The sequence below is a fragment of the Colossoma macropomum genome, unplaced genomic scaffold (assembly GCF_904425465.1).
Source record: "Colossoma macropomum unplaced genomic scaffold, Colossoma_macropomum, whole genome shotgun sequence".
NCBI classification, from domain to species: Eukaryota; Metazoa; Chordata; class Actinopteri; order Characiformes; family Serrasalmidae; genus Colossoma; species Colossoma macropomum.
This window is the reverse complement of record NW_023494809.1, coordinates 7096881-7117076: the sequence shown is the minus strand read 5'-3', so window position 1 is coordinate 7117076 and position 20196 is coordinate 7096881. Positions and strand designations below refer to the sequence as shown.

The following is a 20196-nucleotide window of genomic DNA, read 5'->3' as shown; positions in this document are numbered from 1 at the left end:
TGTGTATCTGTATCTGTGTGTGTGTGTGTGTGTGTGTATCTGTATCTGTGTGTGTGTGTATCTGTATGTGTGTGTGTGTGTGTGTATCTGTATCTGTGTGTAGGTGTGTGTGTGTGTGTGTGTGTGTGTGTGTGTGTATCTGTATGTGTGTATCTGTATCTCTGTGTGTGAGTGTGTGTGTGTGTGTGTGTGTGTGTGTGTGTGTGTGTGTATCTGTATCTCTGTGTGTGTGTGTGTGTGTGTGTGTGCGTGTGTGTTTGTCTTCTTCTGAACTTCTGCAGTTTTTCTGCTGCTCATCCTTTTCCACCTCCAGCTGTAACGGACAGGAAACGAGGCAAACGCTGACAGGAAGTGACCGATTGTGAAACAAACTTCACCCCCATGCAGAGCGTCGACCTTCAAACGCTCAGGAAATAATGCAGAACTACAGACTTCCTAAAAACACGCACGGTCAGAGAGTGACCACACACACCACGGACCCAGCCTGAGTCTACGAGATGAAAACACTGAACAGATTCTGCATCATTTCTATTAAATTAAACAGTCGAATGACCAGAAAATCACTCCTGTTCCTCCTTAAAGGGGCGTGTCCTGCTACAACGGCATTAAACAGTGTTCCCTCCAAAATTAAGGCTAATTAGGTTTAGCTGAAGGTGAAGCTCATCAACACCACAGTCCATCTAAAATAATGACTTACTCACCCAAATTTTAATCTCCTTTGTTGAAATATTGATTTTCTCAACATCCTGACTTACTTTGTTCAAATAATGAGTTACTAAATTTTAAGAAGGTAATAATTGTAATGTGATTCGTCACTGTCTGAAATGATCATTTTAAGAAAATAAGTCATTATTTTGAGAAACTGAGTGAAGCGTTAGACGTGCTGCTGCTGCGAGAGACGCAGGGTATTCTCTCTCCTCTGCTTGGTGGGAATGAGCTTCCACACAAAGCTGTATCCTAACGCGTTCCCACTCCGGAAAGAAGGCGAAAAAAGCGGAGGATTGAACGTCCTGATCTGGGGAAGAGCAGCAGCAGGAACGGCCGTCAGCTTTCAGCTAAAAATAATAATAATAATAATAATAATATCAATAATAGTCACAGTCGAGCAGCGCGCTCAGTAAAACACCTGCTACAGGTACCATAACAAACGCACACCGAGGATAAACGGCTCTCACAGAAGACGAGCTTTAGAAAACGAACAGTAGCCGTTCAGACGCGCTCGCGCCTGCTGAGAGATGCTGACGCGGCGCTGTTATCTGGACGGCCGCGCCGCTTTGGGGACTTTCAGCACTTTGTAAACGCTGTTGTAAAAGACGGTGCTGAAGTGCGGCCGAGTATCTCTGGACATCATCGTACAGAGGGGGGTCTTCCCCGCGTTCTGAGGGTCCTCCACGTCCCAGATCTCCGGCATGCTGCACCCCGGCCTGCAACGCAACAACAGAGGGTCAGCCAGAGGGTTAAAGCGACAGTTCACTCAGAAATCTAAATTCACTCAGCTTTCCCTTCTCACTCCAACGCAGACGGTCAGCTGAGACGTGTTCGGTGTCTGAAGCTTCGGTTTCAGCACTGGAGCTACGAGGCTAATGCAGCTAACAAGTAATGGAAGCTTACAGACCCCCAGTTAGCATAGCGACTCGATCTTCACAGGCTCGCCTCCGACGACTGGCTGGCTGAGTGTTGCTGAATGTAACTCAGAATCATAAACACTGGAAACACAAAACTGAACACAGTTATATCAGATCATTAGAACAGCACAGCGCTGCACGAAGTGTAGATTACTGGTGTCATTTACTGCAGACACTTAGCCAGAGAGCTAACCTAGCAGTTAGCAAGCTAGCTAACTAGATACATTATCAGATACGAACATACATTAGATACCAAATAATTCCATACGGTGCTGCACGCCGATCTGTAGCGCAATACAGTGTAAGGCTCCGTCCCATTTCACCCCTCGCCCCTACCACTGAGCCCTGAGCCCTCTGTTTTGCGTGCTCTCATCTGAGGGTAGGGTGTCCTGATTCTTGTTGAGATAGAGGGGGAGGGTGAAGTGTTGGGGCTACATGACCCTGCAAACGGAGGTTTTTCAGAGACTCCAAACAGAGAGATATGAGGAAAAATGAAAAACCAGCAAGATGGAGAACAAGAGACCAAAGAAACCCACAAATGTGAGAATTTTCTTCATAACAAGCATAAAAAATCGCTAACAGCATGCTAACGTCTCAGTGGCTAGCTAGCTAAATTTCCCGTTCCACCTTAAATAGTCCAGCAGTTCTGATGCCTGAAGCGCCAGAATGTAACTGCTGCTCCATTTAAGGTGGAACAGGAAAGTTCTAACAAGAATCTGGTGAATATCTGACTTCAGCTTCATATCACTGAAGAATTAGGGGGGGGTGATAATAAATAATTGCCCCCCTCTTTGAAGATCATATGATGTCCTAAATGTAACTAAAGCCCAGCAGTGAGGAGCTGAACTTTACCCTCCTCTGCTGTCACTGCAGACTGGCAGGGTCGCCTACAGAGCAGCGCTGGTAGCTGTTAATGAAGTGCTGCTCTTTTTATTTGAGGGTCTCATTTCAGAGGGAAGATTCCAACCACTACCCTGTAACTCAGTTTCAAAGGGTTAGGGTGACACTCGAAAACAAGGGGTAGGGGTAAAAAGAAGAAATGGGATTAGGCCTAAGTGTAGGTGGTCAGTGCAAGGTTCTAAGCTAACCCTTAGATTTAGCAGGCTGGCTAACTTACATGTCATAAACAGTAAACTGTAAACAGTAAATCAGAACTGTATCAGATAATTATACGCTCAGAACAGTACAGGACACACTGACCTGAAGGAAAACGCATAAATATCTGGTGTGGTCAGAGGAAAGAGATGTCTAAAGGTTTGTGCTGGTTAAATTAGCGTTAGCTTCATCATCAGCAGCACTGTTAGTCAAATTTGTGTCAACATTTGCCAAATTTAAACTCAAAGCAGAAGTTTTCTATTTTTTCTGGAAATCTGCGTCAAGAAACCACTCGGCACAGTGAACTCCACCGACACAGCACAAAAACGAGTGTGACTGTTTTGAAGAAATACACACACACACACACACACACACACACACACACACACATCATCTAAACCGCTTATCCTTCTGGGTCGCGGTGGGGTGCTGGAGCCTATCCCAGCTGTCACTGGGCGGAAGGCAGGACACACCCTGGACAGGTGTATTAAAGAAATACTTAATACATAATTCAAACTGGAATATTAGCATCTGAATTTCCTCCAACTCAGATGCCGCCGCTTTCCTGAGTCATCTGCTGATTTCAGATGCTGCTACTGTGTTTCGCTAAGCTAAAGTACTTTAGTCCATGTTTATATCATAAAGTGTCATAAACCAAATAATCAGGTCTGTTAGTGGGGCAGGATGGCTGGAGGTTAGGGAACCAGCCTCGTGACCGGAAGGTCGCCGGTTTGATCCCCTGAGCCGACAGTATGTGACTGAAGTGCCCTTGAGCAAGACACCTAACCCCCAACTGCTGGTGGATAGGGCTGCTCACTGCCCCCTAGTGTGTGTGTGCTTTGACTAATGTGTATGTGGTGTTTCACTGCGTGGATGGGTTAAATGCGAAGGTGACTAATAAGGGTCACTTAATATTAGTTATAAGATACTGAACAGCTCCACACTCCGAGACTCAGAGCTGAAGCTCCCCTATTCGCAGCTTCTTATTCGAATTTTCTGTTCCACCTTAAATGGTGCAGCAGTCACATTCTGTCGCCTGAGCACAGAGAAGTTCACTCTACTAACATGTTTAAGGTGAGCGTGTCTGTTTAGAAGGACAGTTAGCCCAGCGCTAACTGGTGGAGTATAAGCTTCCATTACTCATTAGCTACATTAGCCTCATAGCTCCAGTGCTAAAACTAAAGAAGCGAACTTCAGACACCGAACACGTCTCGGCTGAGCGGCTACCTCCGGGGGCGTGTACTGTTTTGCTGCACTGTTGCTTTAACAGAGCAGAGCTGTGTTTGCGTTCACCTGGAGCGTCTGGTGCACCACGAGTCCTCCAGGATGAAGTAATCCACCTGCAGACTGATGAGGTTCCTCTTCACCACCTCCACCGGCTTACGGCTGTACATCGCATACACCAGCTTCGTCCGCTCTCTGACCACAAACACAGCACACAACACTCGCCTTTACTGACCGTCGCTGTTTTAACGAAACCTCAGGACGACGACTTTACAGAAGGAGGACAAGTTTTTATTCACAGCATCGTCTCTGTGGGTCCACTCATCAGGAAATGTTCACACAGAGCAGCTGGACTTTACAGAATACATACATATAACATGTACACAGCTCAATAAGACACAAACAGCACTGTGGGTTATAAATGTGTGCATCAATACAGAAAACTATGATTTACATAAACTCACTGAGCTCTTCATTAAGTCCACCTCCTTGTTTCTACACTCACTGTCCACTTTATCAGCTCCACTGACCGTATAGATTCACTCTGTTGTTCTACAGTTACTGTAGTCCATCTGTTTCTCTGCATACTCTGTTACCCTGTTCTTCAGTGGTCAGGACCCCCATGGACCCTCACAGAGCAGGTACTTTTTGGGTGGTGGATCATTCTCAGCACTGCAGTGACTCTGACGTGGTGGTGGTGTGTTAGTGTGTGTTGTGCTGGTGCGAGTGTATTAGTAGTTAGTTGTAATGTTAGTGGTCATGTTAGTGTAGCTGTTGTGTTACTGAGTGTGTTTACATGAACTCATTAATCTGATCATAATCAGATTTCTGCAGTTATCTGATTATTCAAATGGTCATGTAAACAGCATACTCCGATCTAGAAATCTGATAAAGAGGCTGGATTTTAGCTCAGTAATCAGATTTCTCAGTGCTGTAAACTCTTACTCTGATTTCTTTCGGATTTCTCAGTCTGAGCATGACGGTGGTACCGGAAATAAGCGAGCGGCGTTACTGAAGCGATGCTGAAACCAAACACAAAATGAAGGATTTTAATATTCTTCATCTTCTAAATGATGTACGATCATATTTTTAAGTGAATTCGCGCGATGAAAAAAGCCGCGTCATGAAGTTGAGTTTTACGTTTACGTCACGTCTTCTTTTGTGAGTTTATTGGCTGGTTGTAAAGCAGAAATCTGATTACTGTCTGACTCATGTAGACCTGGAGTTTCCCCATTATCTGATTACTCAACTGTTTGTAAACGCGTTGATCTGATTACTGACAAAATCTGATTTTCTGCAGTTATCAGATTATTAAGTGCATGTAAACACACTCAGTGTGTTAGAGGCAGCGCAGAGTTCGTGTGCAGTGGTAGTGCAGCGTTAGCGGCCGTGTTCGTGTAGTGGTAATGTTAGCGGCCACGATGGTGTAGTAACAGCTGTAGTGTCAGTGTAGGGTAGTTACAGTCGTAGTGTAGCGACAGTGGTGGTGTAAGTGCTAGTGTAGTGTATTAACCTCAGTCCTGCGTCCTCGTAGTGCGGGTGGTTGACGATGGCTCTGCCAGTTGACAGCTTCACACTGGCCATGGTGGGCATCGCACCCGCAAACACCGCACCTGCACAACACACCACCATCAGTATCAGCACTAGTATTAACTCAGTAAGATTCATTAAATTAAATAAATTAAGTTTATGATGATGAAGCTTCTGGTCTGAATGAACGAATGAGCTACAGAGGGTGTGAATCAGGATGGTCTGCTCACTCTGTGGAGTGTTCTCCTTTATCCACTCCAGCAGCTCCTCCTGAGGCAGGTTACTGAACTCTCCCATGATGCCCCACTGGTACTGTAGGTTGGTCACACCCTGAACAGCCATGATGGACAGGATGGCGAGGACGGCCGCATGGTGCTTCAGCTTTTCACCGAGCCAACCGAACAGCTGCACGAGGACACAAACCACGTTCACTTACAGCGTAATAATCATAACACTCATATACAGATTATAAACCTTCATATCAACACCTGAATCAGTACAGAGTCATCCAGTCAGCATTTACAGTGAAATACAGGGTGCTTACAGGATTTACAGTGACATGGGGGATTTTTACAGGGTTTACAGTGATATACGGGTGAGTTTACAAGGTTTACAGTGGTACACAGTTGAGTTTACAAGGTTTACAGTGGTACACAGTTGAGTTTACAAGGTTTACAGTGGTACACAGTTGAGTTTACAAGGTTTACAGTGGTATATGAGTGAGTTTATGAGGTTTACAGTGAGATACAGGTGTGTGTGTGTGTGTTGGGGGAGTGGGGTGGGGTTGTACCTGTCTAGAGCAGAGCAGAGACGCCATCAGACACATGTGAGGAGTGAGGAACAGTTTGAGTCTCATGATGAGAACAGCCAGAACTGCAAACGCCAACAACTGCAGACTGTGATACACCATCTACACAGAGAGTCAAACACAGAGCATCGAATTACTACATTAAATAATAACACTATTATTAATTATTATATTTCAGTTACTTTTTAAACTATTACATTTAACAACAAAAATATGATTATAGTTATACCAACTGAAACATTACTTGCATGTTTAATCATTAATTATTAGGGAATGCATTAAGTAAAATTATTATTATTATTATTATTAGTGTAGTAGTAAGTAGTAGTGTAATAGTAGTAGTATAGCCAGTGAAGCTGAAGGTCAGTGGAGTTTAAATGATGCTGCTCTTACCACACCCTTCACCAACTTCTCTGACCTGTAAAGACACAAACAACTCAAACAATTAATAAACAGTAAACGACTCCACTGTCGTCTCCAGAGCTTTAATACAGCTTATCAGCTGATATCGGTTCAGTATTTATATGCTAGTAAACAGCTGCTCAGTATAGATGAGTACATTAATACACCTGATCTGATTTAGATGAAATATGCTATTTTAATAATTCCTCATTTTCACTCTGAGTGTGAACTGATCCTGTTGTGTTGTCTGTTCTGTATCCCCGGCTCTGTGAGGTGTGACACAGCTCTCAAAGTGTCTCAAAGTGTTCAAAGCGCCGTCACTCTCACTGCTGACTCTCATTTTAGATTAAGTTTGAAAAAAATGTTTGTTACTCATTCTGCATATTAAAGGGTCCATATTCTATATTTTATTTGATTTTATTTTCTCCCTTGCGGTCGATTTATAACATTTGTGTAGTTTTATGGACCAAAACAGTCAGAATTCATTTCTGCAACATTTTCAATCATTTTCAGCCTCTCTTTAGGCTTTTTTTGTGCTTTTAAGACAGATGTATGTAAACGAGCTCTGTTCTGATTGGCTATCCTGTATTGTGCCTCATTAAAAAGCACTCATAGCTGAAACAATCCTTAAAACTTTGGTGTAGGGCTCCCGAGTGGCGCAGCCGTCTAAGCGTTGGCCCTATCATCAGGAGATCGCAAGTTCGATCCCTGGTGATGCTACAGCCGTCCGTAGCCGGGAGTCCGAGAGAGCACAACTGGCCTCGCTCTCTCTGGGTGGGTAGGATGGCCCCTCCTTCTCCCCCCATCACTCAGCGCGATGCTAGTCAGCGCAGGCGTCTGTTAGCTGACGTAACAGATCTGGCGGTTGGCACTTTCCTCCGAGCGCGTTCGGCTGTCCAGTGCCGTTGCGTGAGCGGCAGCTCGAAAAGAAGCGGTGGTTGGCTTCACAGGGCTCGGAGGAAGCCTGTGTTGCCTTCACCCTCCCAGCGTTGATAGCATCGTGTGATTGGGGGAGTCCTAACTAGCGGGTGGAATTGGAGACGACTAAATTGGGGAGAAAAGTGGTAAAACAAAAACAAAAAAAACTTTGGTGTAAAGTGTGAATAAGTGGGGCTAAACTACACCAAAGTTTTAAGGCGTGTTTCAGCCATGAGTGCTTTTTAATTGTTTAATTGTTTTTTTTGTTTTTGGTAATTTGAAAATGCCTGTTGCTCTTTACATTGTGTGTAAATTTCATGATGAATGGACCAAAACAAACGACCCAAAATGACTTGGACAAATTCTGGTTCCATTCCTGTAAAGTTACCATTTTGGAGATACAAGGTTTTCTTCCGACAACAGCGATATGTTTTTCTATCAGTCAGTTAGTACTAATATTTAAGCTGAGCTCAGATCTGATATGCAGCTGTTCCAGCAGATCAAAAACCCAAATGTCAAACTGTAAATGAACTTAAATGAATCGGTCACTCACTGGTCAGAGCCGTGATCGTTTTCAGGTTCTGCAGGACTTGGATGTCTGATGAATGAGACGACGTCCTTTAAGGTCTGCAGGGAGATGAAGAGAAGAAGGATAAGATAAATATTTTCTTCATGATGTATAGATGTGAAGGGAATTCTGGGTAAATGAAATATGAAATATAATGTAAAAACCGAAGCCTCACCCGTCCAGCAATAACGCCGACCAGCAGCACGTTGACGGGCAGCAGCAGAGTTTTAATGTAGCGCAGGACCGTCTGAAACAGCACAGAGGGTCTACGTTAGGGTCAGTTCCTCAGCGCAATCTGGGTGTGTTGGTCCAGTTCTAAAACCTGGTTGGCTGTTTATACTGAGGGTCAGATACAGTCAGACTGCAGCACTATTTTAATAGTAGCACCTGTTTGGGATTTGCAATATGGTATGTATGTTAGTGCTGTTTATAATATATCCAACAGCCGGTACCGAGACTGAAACCCTGAGTATCGTAATCCGTTAAATAGAAGAATAATATCCGTGTAAACGCCTGTATCTGATTACATTCCCTATCGGAAAGTTTAAGTCCGTTCTGATCATGTTCGTCGCGTCATAGTGAAAGTTTATACCGTTCAACATGGCGGAGCAGAAACTGGTCTGCAGAGGAGACGAAGTTTATGCTCTGATCTTTAAAAGACGGCGGTGGGACGGACGTCCAGCTTATGTGTCTCAGAACACGACGTCTTCCTCTCGGCCTTCTTTAATAAGGACATGTGAAGGACGTTTTCCTGAGTCTGACATCATTTTAAAGAGATTAAAAACACAAGCACTGCTCACTGCTGCTCATCTCACTCTGACTGGACTCACGTGATGCTGGTTGTCATGGTAACGTCTACACCAAGTGGTTCTCTACGCATGCGCGTCGTTTTAGATCGGATTACTTGTAGTGAGCATGTAAACAGAGATTTTCATCAGATTGTTCAGTAGAGTGAGAATAAACACCTCAGTCTGAATCTGTAACTGAATGTTTTCGATCAGATTGGAGAAAATCTCTGCAGGTGAACACAAACACTGTTCTGCTGCTTTACATTTAAGCTCAACTTCTGTTTGGCTCTCAAACGTGATGCTGCAGCGTGAGAACTATTGATCCAACGTTCTGACCACCTGTCACTTTATAGGACCTGCTGGTGTAAACATCACACTATCGTTAATCGTTGCAGTGAAGTCTCGTGGTCAGTTTCTGACCCTGAGAAGGTTGGCGCCACTGACCTCCACCTCCATGAAGTCGAACTCGGCGGCGCAAGTGTACATCATGGTGTCAAAGTCCTTGTAGCTGGTGAATTTGGACTTGATCAGGCTGCTGATGTGAGCCTAAAGACCAGATAAACACAAGATAATCAGAGTGATCCACACAAGAGCTAAACCACGACGATAATCAATAACAGTGATAAAAATCATCACCGCTGCTTTCCGCCTCACTCAGACACTTACATCATCCGACGCCCCCAACACCAAGGCCAGCATGAACTTCAGAATGACCGTGGTCACCACCCAAGCCAGGCACTGCATGACCTGTGGGTAGAAACGCCATTGAAATGACAGTTCAGCAAAAATCTAAAATTTGTTGTCAGTTGATGCTGAAACCTTGAGTATCGTCCGATAGCTGATATTGATACTTATAAATCTTGAGTATCGTCTGATACTGATACTAAAACCTCAAGTATCGTCCGATAACTGATACCGATACTGAAACCTTGAGTAACGCCTGATACCGATACTAAAACCTTGAGTATCGTCCGATAACCGATACCGATACTGAAACCTTGAGTATCATCTGGTACCGATACTGAAACCTTGAGTATCGTCTGATAACCAATATCGATACTGAAATTAGCACAGTCTGATACTGATGTGATTTTGAAACCTTGAGTATCGCCCAATAGCTGATACCGATACTTAAACCTTGAGTATCGTATACCGATACTGAAACCTTGAGTATCGTCCAATAACCAATACAGATACTGAAACCTTGAGTATCGTCCAATAACCAATACCGATACTGAAACCTTGAGTATCGTCCAATAACCAATACCGATACTGAAACCTTGAGTATCGTCCAATAACCAATACCGATACTGAAACCTTGAGTATCGTCCAATAACCAATACAGATACTGAAACCTTGAGTATCGTCCAATAACCAATGCCGATACTAAAACCTTGAGTATTGTCTGATACCGATCTGATAGCTCCAGTGCGAAAACTAAAGAAGCAAATGGAGACACTATCACTTTAAAACCAGCAGAGACCAAATCAGCGAGTCCTGGTTCCTCCTGAGTTCCTCTCTTACCCATGTGAGAAGTCCAGGTCTGAAGGTTTCTCGGAACCGGTCCCTGAGAGCGATGATTCCCTGAAACGAGAAGATAAAACCATCACTCAGTCCAGCAGAAGTGAAAGTGCAGACCCCCCGCGCCGCCCGCGCCCCCCAGAGTCACGCTGGTCTAACTCACCCAAATGGAGATGAGAGAGGAGGCGTAGAAGGAGGTGAGCAGCATGGAGTTCCCAAACATCAGGACGAAACACACTCCCAGAGCCACCTGAGACAGAACACAGGGCAGTACAGCAGGGCTGGACGATACGGCAGAAACACCACATCAGATAACATCTTCATTTAGTCTAATAAGGTGAAAAAAAGCTGCAAAATCAAACCAAATATTCAAAAACATTTAGCAAAGAAGCACTGAAGTGACGATGCTCTGCAGCAGAAAACCTCTCTGATGGATTTTAACAATTAGATGTCAAACTGAGCTACGAACACCAGAGTCACAGCCTGTGTGGAAGAACTCGGAGTTTCAGCTTCTCCACGAGGTGATGAAGCTCTTCACGCTACTTTCACTTTCCCTGAATGGACAGCAGCCCAGTGTCACTGCCCTTCCACTGTGTGATCACAGATATTCTGCACATCTTTCTTTGCTAACGATTTGGCAAAATAAAAAATGTTTAGTTTTGATGTGAAAAGACTTTTTTATAAGGAAAGAAGAAAGAACTGTTTAAGTATGTAACTGAGAAAAAAGCACATTGAAGATTTTCTTCTGTGAATCTGGCTCAGATCTCCAACACTCAGACGCTCAGAGCAGAGTGCTGCGAGGAGCCTCTCACCATGTGGGTGGTCAGGATGGTCTGCATTTTATCTGGACTCAAGTAGCCCAGAACGTAGGAGACGAACAGAGAGGCCACCTGGAATTAGAGGGAATTTGGGTTAAAAAATGCAGAAAAACTGTAAAACTGAAAAATGAACTCAAACTTTTTAGTGTACTATAAAGAGCTCAGAATGATCAGAGGTGGTTCTGACCCGGCCGCTCGGCTCACCTGCGTCAGTAGGACGAACTGAGCGAACTGCCAGGGCAGCATGAAGACCACGTTAGACAGACACAGAGCCAGAACGGCGTTACGGCTCGGCTTACGGCTCCTGCAGAGACACAACGCATCATCAGGAGGACCAGCACAGGAGCCAGTCAGAACCAGGAACACCAGCACTGGGAACTTAATTGAGTTTCCACTCGTTTAATCTCACATTTCACCAGTTAGAGTTGATTAATCTGGCACGACTCAGGATTATTATTATTATTAATAATACACCAGATACACAACTGGAGAAACTGTTTACACAATATAAGAACACAGACGAGGACAAAACAGCATAAAGCGTATTAAGGTGTTGGGCCACCAGAGCAGCTTCAGGGCTCTATGATGGAACACGGTTCTTCCAGATTCAAGATTCGCTCAGCTGGTGTTTTGTCGATAGTGGTGGAGAACAGCCACTTCATGTAGCCCGATAATCCATTAATAATCAGACTAATAGCTCAGTCGGAATAGAATACGTCCATGTAAACACCTCAGTCGGAATAGTTTAGTCTGATTGAGGCCATTCAGAATACAGTTTCTATCCGACTGATCGAGGTGGGTAATCCTGTAAATAATCCGTTAAATAGAAGAATAATATCCGTGTAAACGCCTGTATCTGATCACATTCCCTATCGGAAAGTTTAAGTCCGTTCTGATCGTGTTCGTCACGTCATAGTGAAAGTTTATACCGTTCAACATGGTGGAGCAGAAACTGGTCTGCAGAGGAGACGAAGTTTATGCTCTGATCTTTAAAAGACGGCGGTGGGACGGACGTCCAGCTTATGTGTCTCAGAACACGACGTCTTCCTCTCGGCCTTCTTTAATAAGGACATGTGAAGGACGTTTTCCTGAGTCTGACATCATTTTAAAGCAGTTAAAAACACAAGCACTGCTCACTGCTGCTCATCTCACTCTGACTGGACTCGCGTGATGCTGGTTGTCATGGTAACGTCTACACTAAGATGGACTCTACACATGCTTGTAATTTTGGATCTGATTACTTGTTGTGAGGATGTAAACAGAGATGTTCATCAGAGTGTTGAGTAGAGTGAGAATAAACACCTCAGTCTGAATCTGTAATCCCAATGTATTCAATCAGATTGGACACACTGTTGGCCAACGCATCACTACTAAACCCCTCAGAGATGTTCAGCTCTTTCAAAGTGACTCAGATCTTCTCATCTTGATCATAGTGATCAGCAGGACCTGCTCAGAGTTTTACACCACAGAGCTGGTGGGATGTTGGAATCTGCATCTTCTATAATTCATCAGCAAATACCAACACATCCACAGTGAGCTACCTGAGGATGTAGGTGAGGAGGAGCATCTGCAGGACGAGGAAGGGGTAGGAGAAGCTCTCTCTCAGCGGGGGGGTCCACATCACTCGCGTACTCTGACAGACACAACACACAACAAGCCGTTATACACAAACAGCTGTGTTAACACTGTTAAAGCCGCCAATCAGCCAAAACGCGCCGGCTGTCTGACGCTCCTTTAGCTTTAGCACTGGAGCTAATGTAGGCTAACGTAGCCAACAAGCAATGGCAGCTTATACAACACCAATTAGCACGGTGCTACACCGTTAAGAAACACGGTTCTTCAAGGGTTCTTTAGTAAAGAAAATGGTTCTACATAGAACCATGAACACTCAAAGAATGTGTTATGGTTCTATATAGCACCAAAAAGGGTTCTGTTATTGTTACAAGCTTGACATCATAACGCAGCAGAACCCTTTTCGGTTCTATATAGAACCATAATACATTCTCCGTCAATCTGAAAATGATTCCATCATGCAAAGAACCATTTAAGCATGATATGGTTCTAGACAGAGCTCGTGGTTCTAAATGGAACCATTCTCTTTACTAAAGAACCCTTGAAGAATCACCTTTTTAATGTGCTGTAGATAGTTCTATATAGAACCTATTTGAAAAGGGTTCTATATAGCACCCAAGAGGTTTCTTCTATTGTTACAAGCTTGACATCATAATAATAGAAGAACCCTTTTGGTGCTATATAGAACCCTTTTCAAAAAGGTTCAAAATAGAACTATCTACAGCATAATCTGAAGAACCCTTTCATCATGCAAATGTTTCTTTGAGTGTTCATGGAACCATTTTCTTTCCTAAGGAACCCTTATAGAACCGTGTTGTTTGAGCGTGTGTGTCGTCTCTAGACTGTGGTTTCTGATACTGTCTGACTCTGTTATCTATGATTATGGAGTAAACTGTGGTTCAGTGTTTATGAAGACAGTCGTCTGTCATACAGTGTCAGAAACCACATGAGCCACCCAGGGGGGAGGGAGGGAGGGGGGCTGTGTGAACTGTGTAAAAACTATGGCTCTATTTCAGCAGTTCTTTGTGTGTGTGTGTGTGTGTGTGTGTGTGTGTGTGTGTGTGTGTGTGTGTGTGTGTGTGTTTGAGTGTGTGTGTGTGTGTGTGTGTGTGTTCATACCTCTCCGTGGTTAAAAAAGAAACACAGAACTGTAACCGCTCCGCCGAGTCGGCTGCCACTGCCACAAAAACAGAACACAGGAACGTTAGTGGACACTGGAACAGGCTGTGAGGCCAGCTTTACACCATGAAACTGACATGCAGCCAGTTGCAAATTGAGTTGCATGCAACATAATTCCTGTGCAACCTGACAGCTACACAGAGCAACTCAAAAACCAATCCAATTTGCGCGCAACACAATTAGTTAATCCACTAGTCAAACAAATTACCAACAATTTTTAAAACACCACATCACTCTCGTTATAAAGTCATCTGCACAGTGTCATTTACATATTTGCGGCATTCTCGGTATATTTTTTCCAGCTGTTACTGCCGTTCTTTTTTCTGTATCTATATATCTGTGTTTTATATATCCATATGCAATTGTTTGGTATATTGGATTTTTTTCTGTTGTTTTTTTGTTAAGGCTTTGAAAACTAATGTTTAAGTAGCCGTTACAGTTACAGACTGAGAGGACAGAAACTGAACCACCGCCCTGAAGTTCATCAGGAGGATCTTCATTTCAGATTCATAATAAACCATCTTCGGTTCTTTTCTCTCCTTCACTGATCCGGTGAAATCAATGGTTTTAAAACAGTGATCATGTGATGCGTTACCTGCATTTTGATTGGCTTTTTTTGTTTTTTTTTTACGAAACTTGAGAATATTGAGACGTTGTGGCTGAGTTTCAAATAAGTAGCAGGGCGCTTTAAATTCTGCAACTCTGAACTTTAGTTCCATGTAGGTTTCAAGCCACTAAAGTTGTGTGAAGGTTTCAGTGTAAAACCAGCCTAAAACTGATCGATCACTGAAATCTGACCCTCTGACTCACCTCAGATACGTTCCGTAAACGTAGAACAGGCTCATCATCACTCCGTTCAGCAGGAAAACAAACGTGACGTAGAAGTAAGCAGGGTCGCCCAATCCTGAGAGAAACACAGCAGGTGTGAAGAGGAAGGAAACCTGACAGCAGCAGAGAACAACTCGACTCTCACACCTTCAGCTCTGAGCTGGTATTATTATTCTCAGTGTTCGCAGGAGTGAAGATAAATTTAGTCTGAGTTAAAACTGTACAAGAAAAGAGAAACGTGAATCAGTCCACTGAGGAACCCTGAGAACCTCTGGAGCTGCGTTTCCTAGTCCGGTTCTCACAGTCCACTTTTCTCCTTCATCTCTGTGTTGAGCTGAAGCACGGCTGGTTTGTTTATACAGCATTTTTAATGCACTGTGGTCATTCAAACTGCTTTACAAATGAGAAAATACAGAGATCTTTCAGATTAAAATGTAAAAAGATGTGGGGGAATAAAAACATGATCAAAACAGATTTTAAAAAGAGAAGCAATTAATCATTAAATTATGTGAATGAAATGATGATAATATAATGCTGTTAGAGGACAGAGGAGCAGTAGAGCTCTCTGTCCACTGGGTCCATTTAAGAGCAGCGTAGTATCTAAACGCTGCTTCTCCATGTTTAGTCTTCACCTTCAGCAGGACGAACTGAATAGTTCCTAATGATCCGAGTATGGTTGGAGCCAAAATGTGGACCGGCTCTGAGGACCGGGTTGGGGAACACTGATCTAGGTCTTCAGAGAAGCTCTAATGATTTCTGGGAACTAAACGTTTTAGTTTTAATATGATTTCGTTCAGTAGCTCATCTGAGGCCAGCGTGTGATTGTTTAGAGCCCATGTGTCAAACACAAGGCCGGCGGGTCAGATCAGGCCCACCACACAATCCTAACCGGCCCACAAAAGTGTTTCAATTTCAAAATTCTACAGTGCCCAGCATGCACTGCAACAAAATGTGTGCTCGGACTCTCCTACTCCAACAATAGTCTATGGCAGAGGTGTCCAAACTTTCTTCAAACAGGACCAGATTGTACTGTGTCAAAATACCTGAGGGCTGAACTATTATTCACAATTATTCAAAATATTAAGTTTTTAAAATATCAGTGTGTAGAATCTGAGCTTCCTGTGAGTGACTGTGTTTCCTATCACTGTATTAAAGATGCTTCTGTTATTGTTGGATTGATCATTCAGAGCAGTTTGGATCGATAAGCTCTTGTAATAAATAATTAAACTTTAAGAGTAACAATACAACATGTCTAAAGTATTAATCATATTCCTATTAGAGGGTTTACTTGTTGAAAAATATACTTTGTGAGACAAACTAAATAAAAAATTCCATGAATCTGTGGTTTTGTTAAATAATGTTCTTTACATATCAAATAAACAGTGTAGCCACGTTGCTGTTCGACCTTAAAGGGTTAATATTTACTGAACGACTGAATTTGCTCTGATAAGGAGTTTTCCATCTTGCCAAAATCGCCAGTTCTCAGTGTAGTCTGAGCTTTATGTCTGTAGTCTTGACTAAATGTAGTTCAGTAAATGAAGCTGCAGGTCTGGTCAGCTGCCACCATCCGGTGAACTGCAACGTACTGGCAGGCAGGCAGGCCGCTTAAAATACACCGTAAAACAGAATTAAAATCTGTCCGTGGGCTGCATTTGGCCCTGGGGCCGAGCTTTGGACACCCCTGGTCTATGGGACAGCGGTTACACCTCAATTCTAAACAATTCCACACCAGTCATATCACCAAACACAATAACCACAGTTCAGCCAATGTAAACACTGAACGCAGCTCAGCAGCTCAGAAACTGAGCCCAGGTTTTAATGAACTCCAGTAGAGAAAAGATATCAGGGGTCTAATTCAAGAAAACAGGTGGGTTTAACAGACTGAGCTCCTGAGAATGTTTACATTTAGAATATTTAAGTATTCCTGTAATATTTTAAGCTCTACTACAGGCGTCTGTATTTTACTGTTGAAGTTTTTGCGTATTCTATAAACAATGGTCAGTTCGGATTGTAGCATAATGCTAATTGAGATATTTTAATATGGCCCTTTATGCGGTTGAGTTTGACCCCCCTGATTTAGATTGTGCTAAATTTCCATTGAGATGCAGCACCCCCAATGAATGTGACCCCCCCCCTCTGTATTTGATCAGCGATACCTTCACAGCTCTCCACCGGCTCCAGCCCCTCCCCCCTGTTGATGGACCAACACATCTTGGTGGGGATTCTGAAGAAGTCCATTATAGAGGAGTAAACACGGTACCAGCTGGCCAGGACCACCTGCAGAGAGACAGGGGGGGGGGCGGCGGAGAACTCAGATGCAAAGCATTTACAGTGGACCATCAAATCTATAAATCAATTAAAATCTAAAACAATTTAATGAAATTTAACTGCGTCTGACCTCCGGGTACAAGTTGAACCTCTTTAAGGTGTTGATCACCAGCGGATACTCGGTCAGCCTGTCGTTCATGATCAGATGAAGCCCATCCAGGAAGGTCGGAGCCTCGATGATGGTTTTAAAGTAGGAGTAATACAGCCCCTTCATTTATAAACACACAGTAAACAACACTTTAACTCACTTTAGAGGGGAACTCCACCCATTTTTCAAAATTCAAAATTAAGATGTAAACAGAGCCGTTCAGAGTGGTTCAGAGTGGTTCAGAGTGGTTTGGTGTGAAACGCTCTGTTCTAGAGAAACTTACTGAGTCAGAACTGTTCACAGTGGTGGTGATAGGAACCAGACGTCCACCTCTAAAAGCTCCCTCACAGAAAGTTCCTACATGAAATGGTTATGAATTCACTGCCTGATGACTGAGACACTGTTTTATGATAGTTTAGAGAACTTAAACTCCATTCATGGTGGAGGGATACATGCAGGCGCTGTGAGGCAAAATAGTCCCCAAAGAAAACTTATTATTTCAGATTTTCCACTATTTTCCATCATCAACATTCCATGTAGACTCAGAAGACTCGTGTAGGTTCACTGGTGGTTCTGGATAGTAAATAAAATGTCTATATTTGTGTTGTAGTCATGGCGACCCCTGGTTCCTATCACCACCACTGTAAAGACATCTGAACCATTTCACACCAAACCACTCTGAGTCACTCTGGTTACGTCAGAAACGTTATGCAGCAATTTTGAAAAATAGGTGGAACTGCACTTGAAGGATGTGCAGCAAACTCAAAAACAGGACTGAGCTGAAAAATCTACTGAGTAAATCAGAGGGAAATGAAGCGCACCATCTCAGTCCTGAAGGCCATTTCCTTCTCCAGAGCTGACATGTGAGAGAAATGTCTGTCGTTTTCAAACAGATGGAAGAGATGGTGCCTAAAAATACATACAACAAAAAAGATCACATTACTTTATTATTTATTTATCTTTTTTATCTGAGTGTGAGGGAAAATTGGCATCTTACCAGTGGAGAAATCCTGCAGTGACAGCTGAGGACACAGAGACAAATAACTATTAACCTCATTTTTCCTCAGTACAGACTATAGGGATCTGTAGCAGATTTGTAGGGGTGGACGATATGATGGAAGATATTATATCACAATATTCAAGACATTTTCACAATCATGATATTTAGTTTTTCTGAGATTTAATAAGTTGGAACAGATAAAATAGAACCTGTATTGCCACATAAATACTACAATAATAATAACAATAATGGTAATATTATTCTATATCTCCAAATATTTGTATTTAATGTTTTACAAACTGCACTGAAATCCAGTTAAACAGGCCTAATTGTGCTCATTCTGTAATGAAACGTGTGGTTAGTCTGTGATCTTTAAGTACTGATGATATCAACGATACGCCTAGAAACACTTATCGTGACTTAATTTATCACGATAATGTTAAAATATCGTCATATTGCCCACCCCTAACTGCATGCATGTGAACAGACACTGATGATTAGACTTATTATTTTCATTACAGACTGATGTATACAGTACAGTAATCAATATTAAAGTGCGATCACACTGAGAAATTAGTGTGATTTTATCCCACACCCCACAAAATAGGACAGAATAGAATAGAATGGCTTTATTGCCAGTGCACAAGCTTTTCTACAGAAATAAATTAATACAGGACATTTTTATCTAATATAAGATGCTTTATTGTCATTGCAGTAACACGAAATTGGGCAGCAATCCTAACAGTGCATTAACAAAAAAACATTAAACTAGGAATAACTTTAAAATACAAGCTAATATAAAATGCAAGCCATTAAAATGAAAGACTACATAATTTAAATGATAAAAAACTAAAATAAACAGGGTGAATATAAAGGATTGTAGCAGCTATTGCACGCTGTGGATGGCAGTACTTCTATTTACAAATAGTGCGGTTTAATAAATAAATATAAAAGTGCCAGTTAATGTAAAATGTTTTAATATTCCTTGATTATATTTTGGATGCAGGCACACACTCAGTTCCTGTGCTGGGGCTGGTTGGCAGTGTTCAGTCCTCCGGTTGCTCTGATGTAGAAGCCGTTATTAAGTCAAATAATAATAAATGATTTTATATCCCTCATTATCAGTTCTTAATATCAAAACACAGGTAAGTCTGCATGTATCTGCTCTCATACCCAGCTGCGCTGCTCTTCTGCTCTTGGTGTATTTTCAGCTCTGACTGAACTAAAAGCTGAACTGAAATCAGTGTTTCGGCTGTAAAACTTTTAATTCAGCATTTTAACCCTGTTAAGTTTTCCTGCTGCGGTAAAAGCTATTGAACAAAGCGCCCTCCCCACTTTATCATCACAGAGCGAGTTTACTCACCGAGAGCGAACACAGTGAGCAGCCTGAAGGAGGCAGCCGGACCCAGGCCGAGTCGGCTCCGGAGGAGCGCGGAGAGGCTGCCGGCTCTGCACGCGTTCAGGCTGCTCTGAGGCGGCGCTCTGCTCTCCCTCGCCCGCCTGCCTCTGCCCGGAGCCGCGGGGCTGCGCTCCCTCTCCGCCGCAGTCTGGTCCTTCGGACTCTGCTTCTTCGCTTTAACTACCATCTTTTCATAATACAGCCCGTAGAAGGTTAAATGTGATATAAACGGAGTGTTTTTGTTTTAATTCTCTCCGTTTCGGCTGCAGCGGCTCCTCCTGCTCCGCGGCTGCGGCTCCGTTAGCTTCACCGTTAGCTTTAGCATCGCCACGCAGGCGCCCTCTATCGGACACAACGCGGAACCGAGGCGTGTGTAGCCATGGCAACGGCGATGACGTGGAACACACAAAACAAGAAAATATATCAAATATGTGATTTTAAAAGTTCACAATTAACACAGAGGATTCATTGATAACATTGATTTAAGATCTGGAACACATCACTA

At 43.1% G+C, this 20196-nt stretch overlaps 1 protein-coding gene across 1 annotated transcript; it reads right to left on the bottom strand.

Moving 5' to 3' along the window:
* Positions 1 to 176: 176 nt before the first annotated feature.
* dpy19l1l (dpy-19-like 1, like (H. sapiens)) lies at positions 177 to 19878 on the bottom strand. The gene is made up of 22 exons (XM_036558774.1): positions 19656 to 19878; positions 18290 to 18314; positions 18114 to 18201; positions 17275 to 17412; positions 17033 to 17153; positions 14859 to 14952; positions 13989 to 14046; positions 12839 to 12930; positions 11502 to 11601; positions 11292 to 11369; positions 10643 to 10729; positions 10483 to 10542; positions 9625 to 9705; positions 9403 to 9504; positions 8346 to 8417; positions 8156 to 8229; positions 6676 to 6700; positions 6265 to 6384; positions 5705 to 5879; positions 5458 to 5557; positions 4014 to 4139; positions 177 to 1424 (listed from the first exon to the last, which is right to left on the bottom strand). Exons 1-22 carry the CDS (start codon positions 19876 to 19878, stop codon positions 1253 to 1255), a joined length of 2211 nt encoding a protein of 736 aa, XP_036414667.1. The 3' UTR covers positions 177 to 1252.
* Between the last annotated feature and the right edge of the window lie 318 nt (positions 19879 to 20196).

What these genes read in the sequence shown, in the direction of transcription:
- dpy19l1l (XM_036558774.1), bottom strand. Translation starts at nt 19,878, where the DNA reads ATGGTAGTTAAAGCGAAGAAGCAGAGTCCGAAGGACCAGACTGCGGCG. An exon ending in TCTTTTTTAACCACGGAGAG is followed by an intron (nt 12,931 to 13,988) that starts GTATGAACACAC and finishes TGTGTCTGTCAG; the next exon opens with AGTACGCGAGTGATGTGGAC. An exon ending in CTCCTCACCTACATCCTCAG is followed by an intron (nt 11,602 to 12,838) that starts GTAGCTCACTGT and finishes GTGTCTCTGCAG; the next exon opens with GAGCCGTAAGCCGAGCCGTA.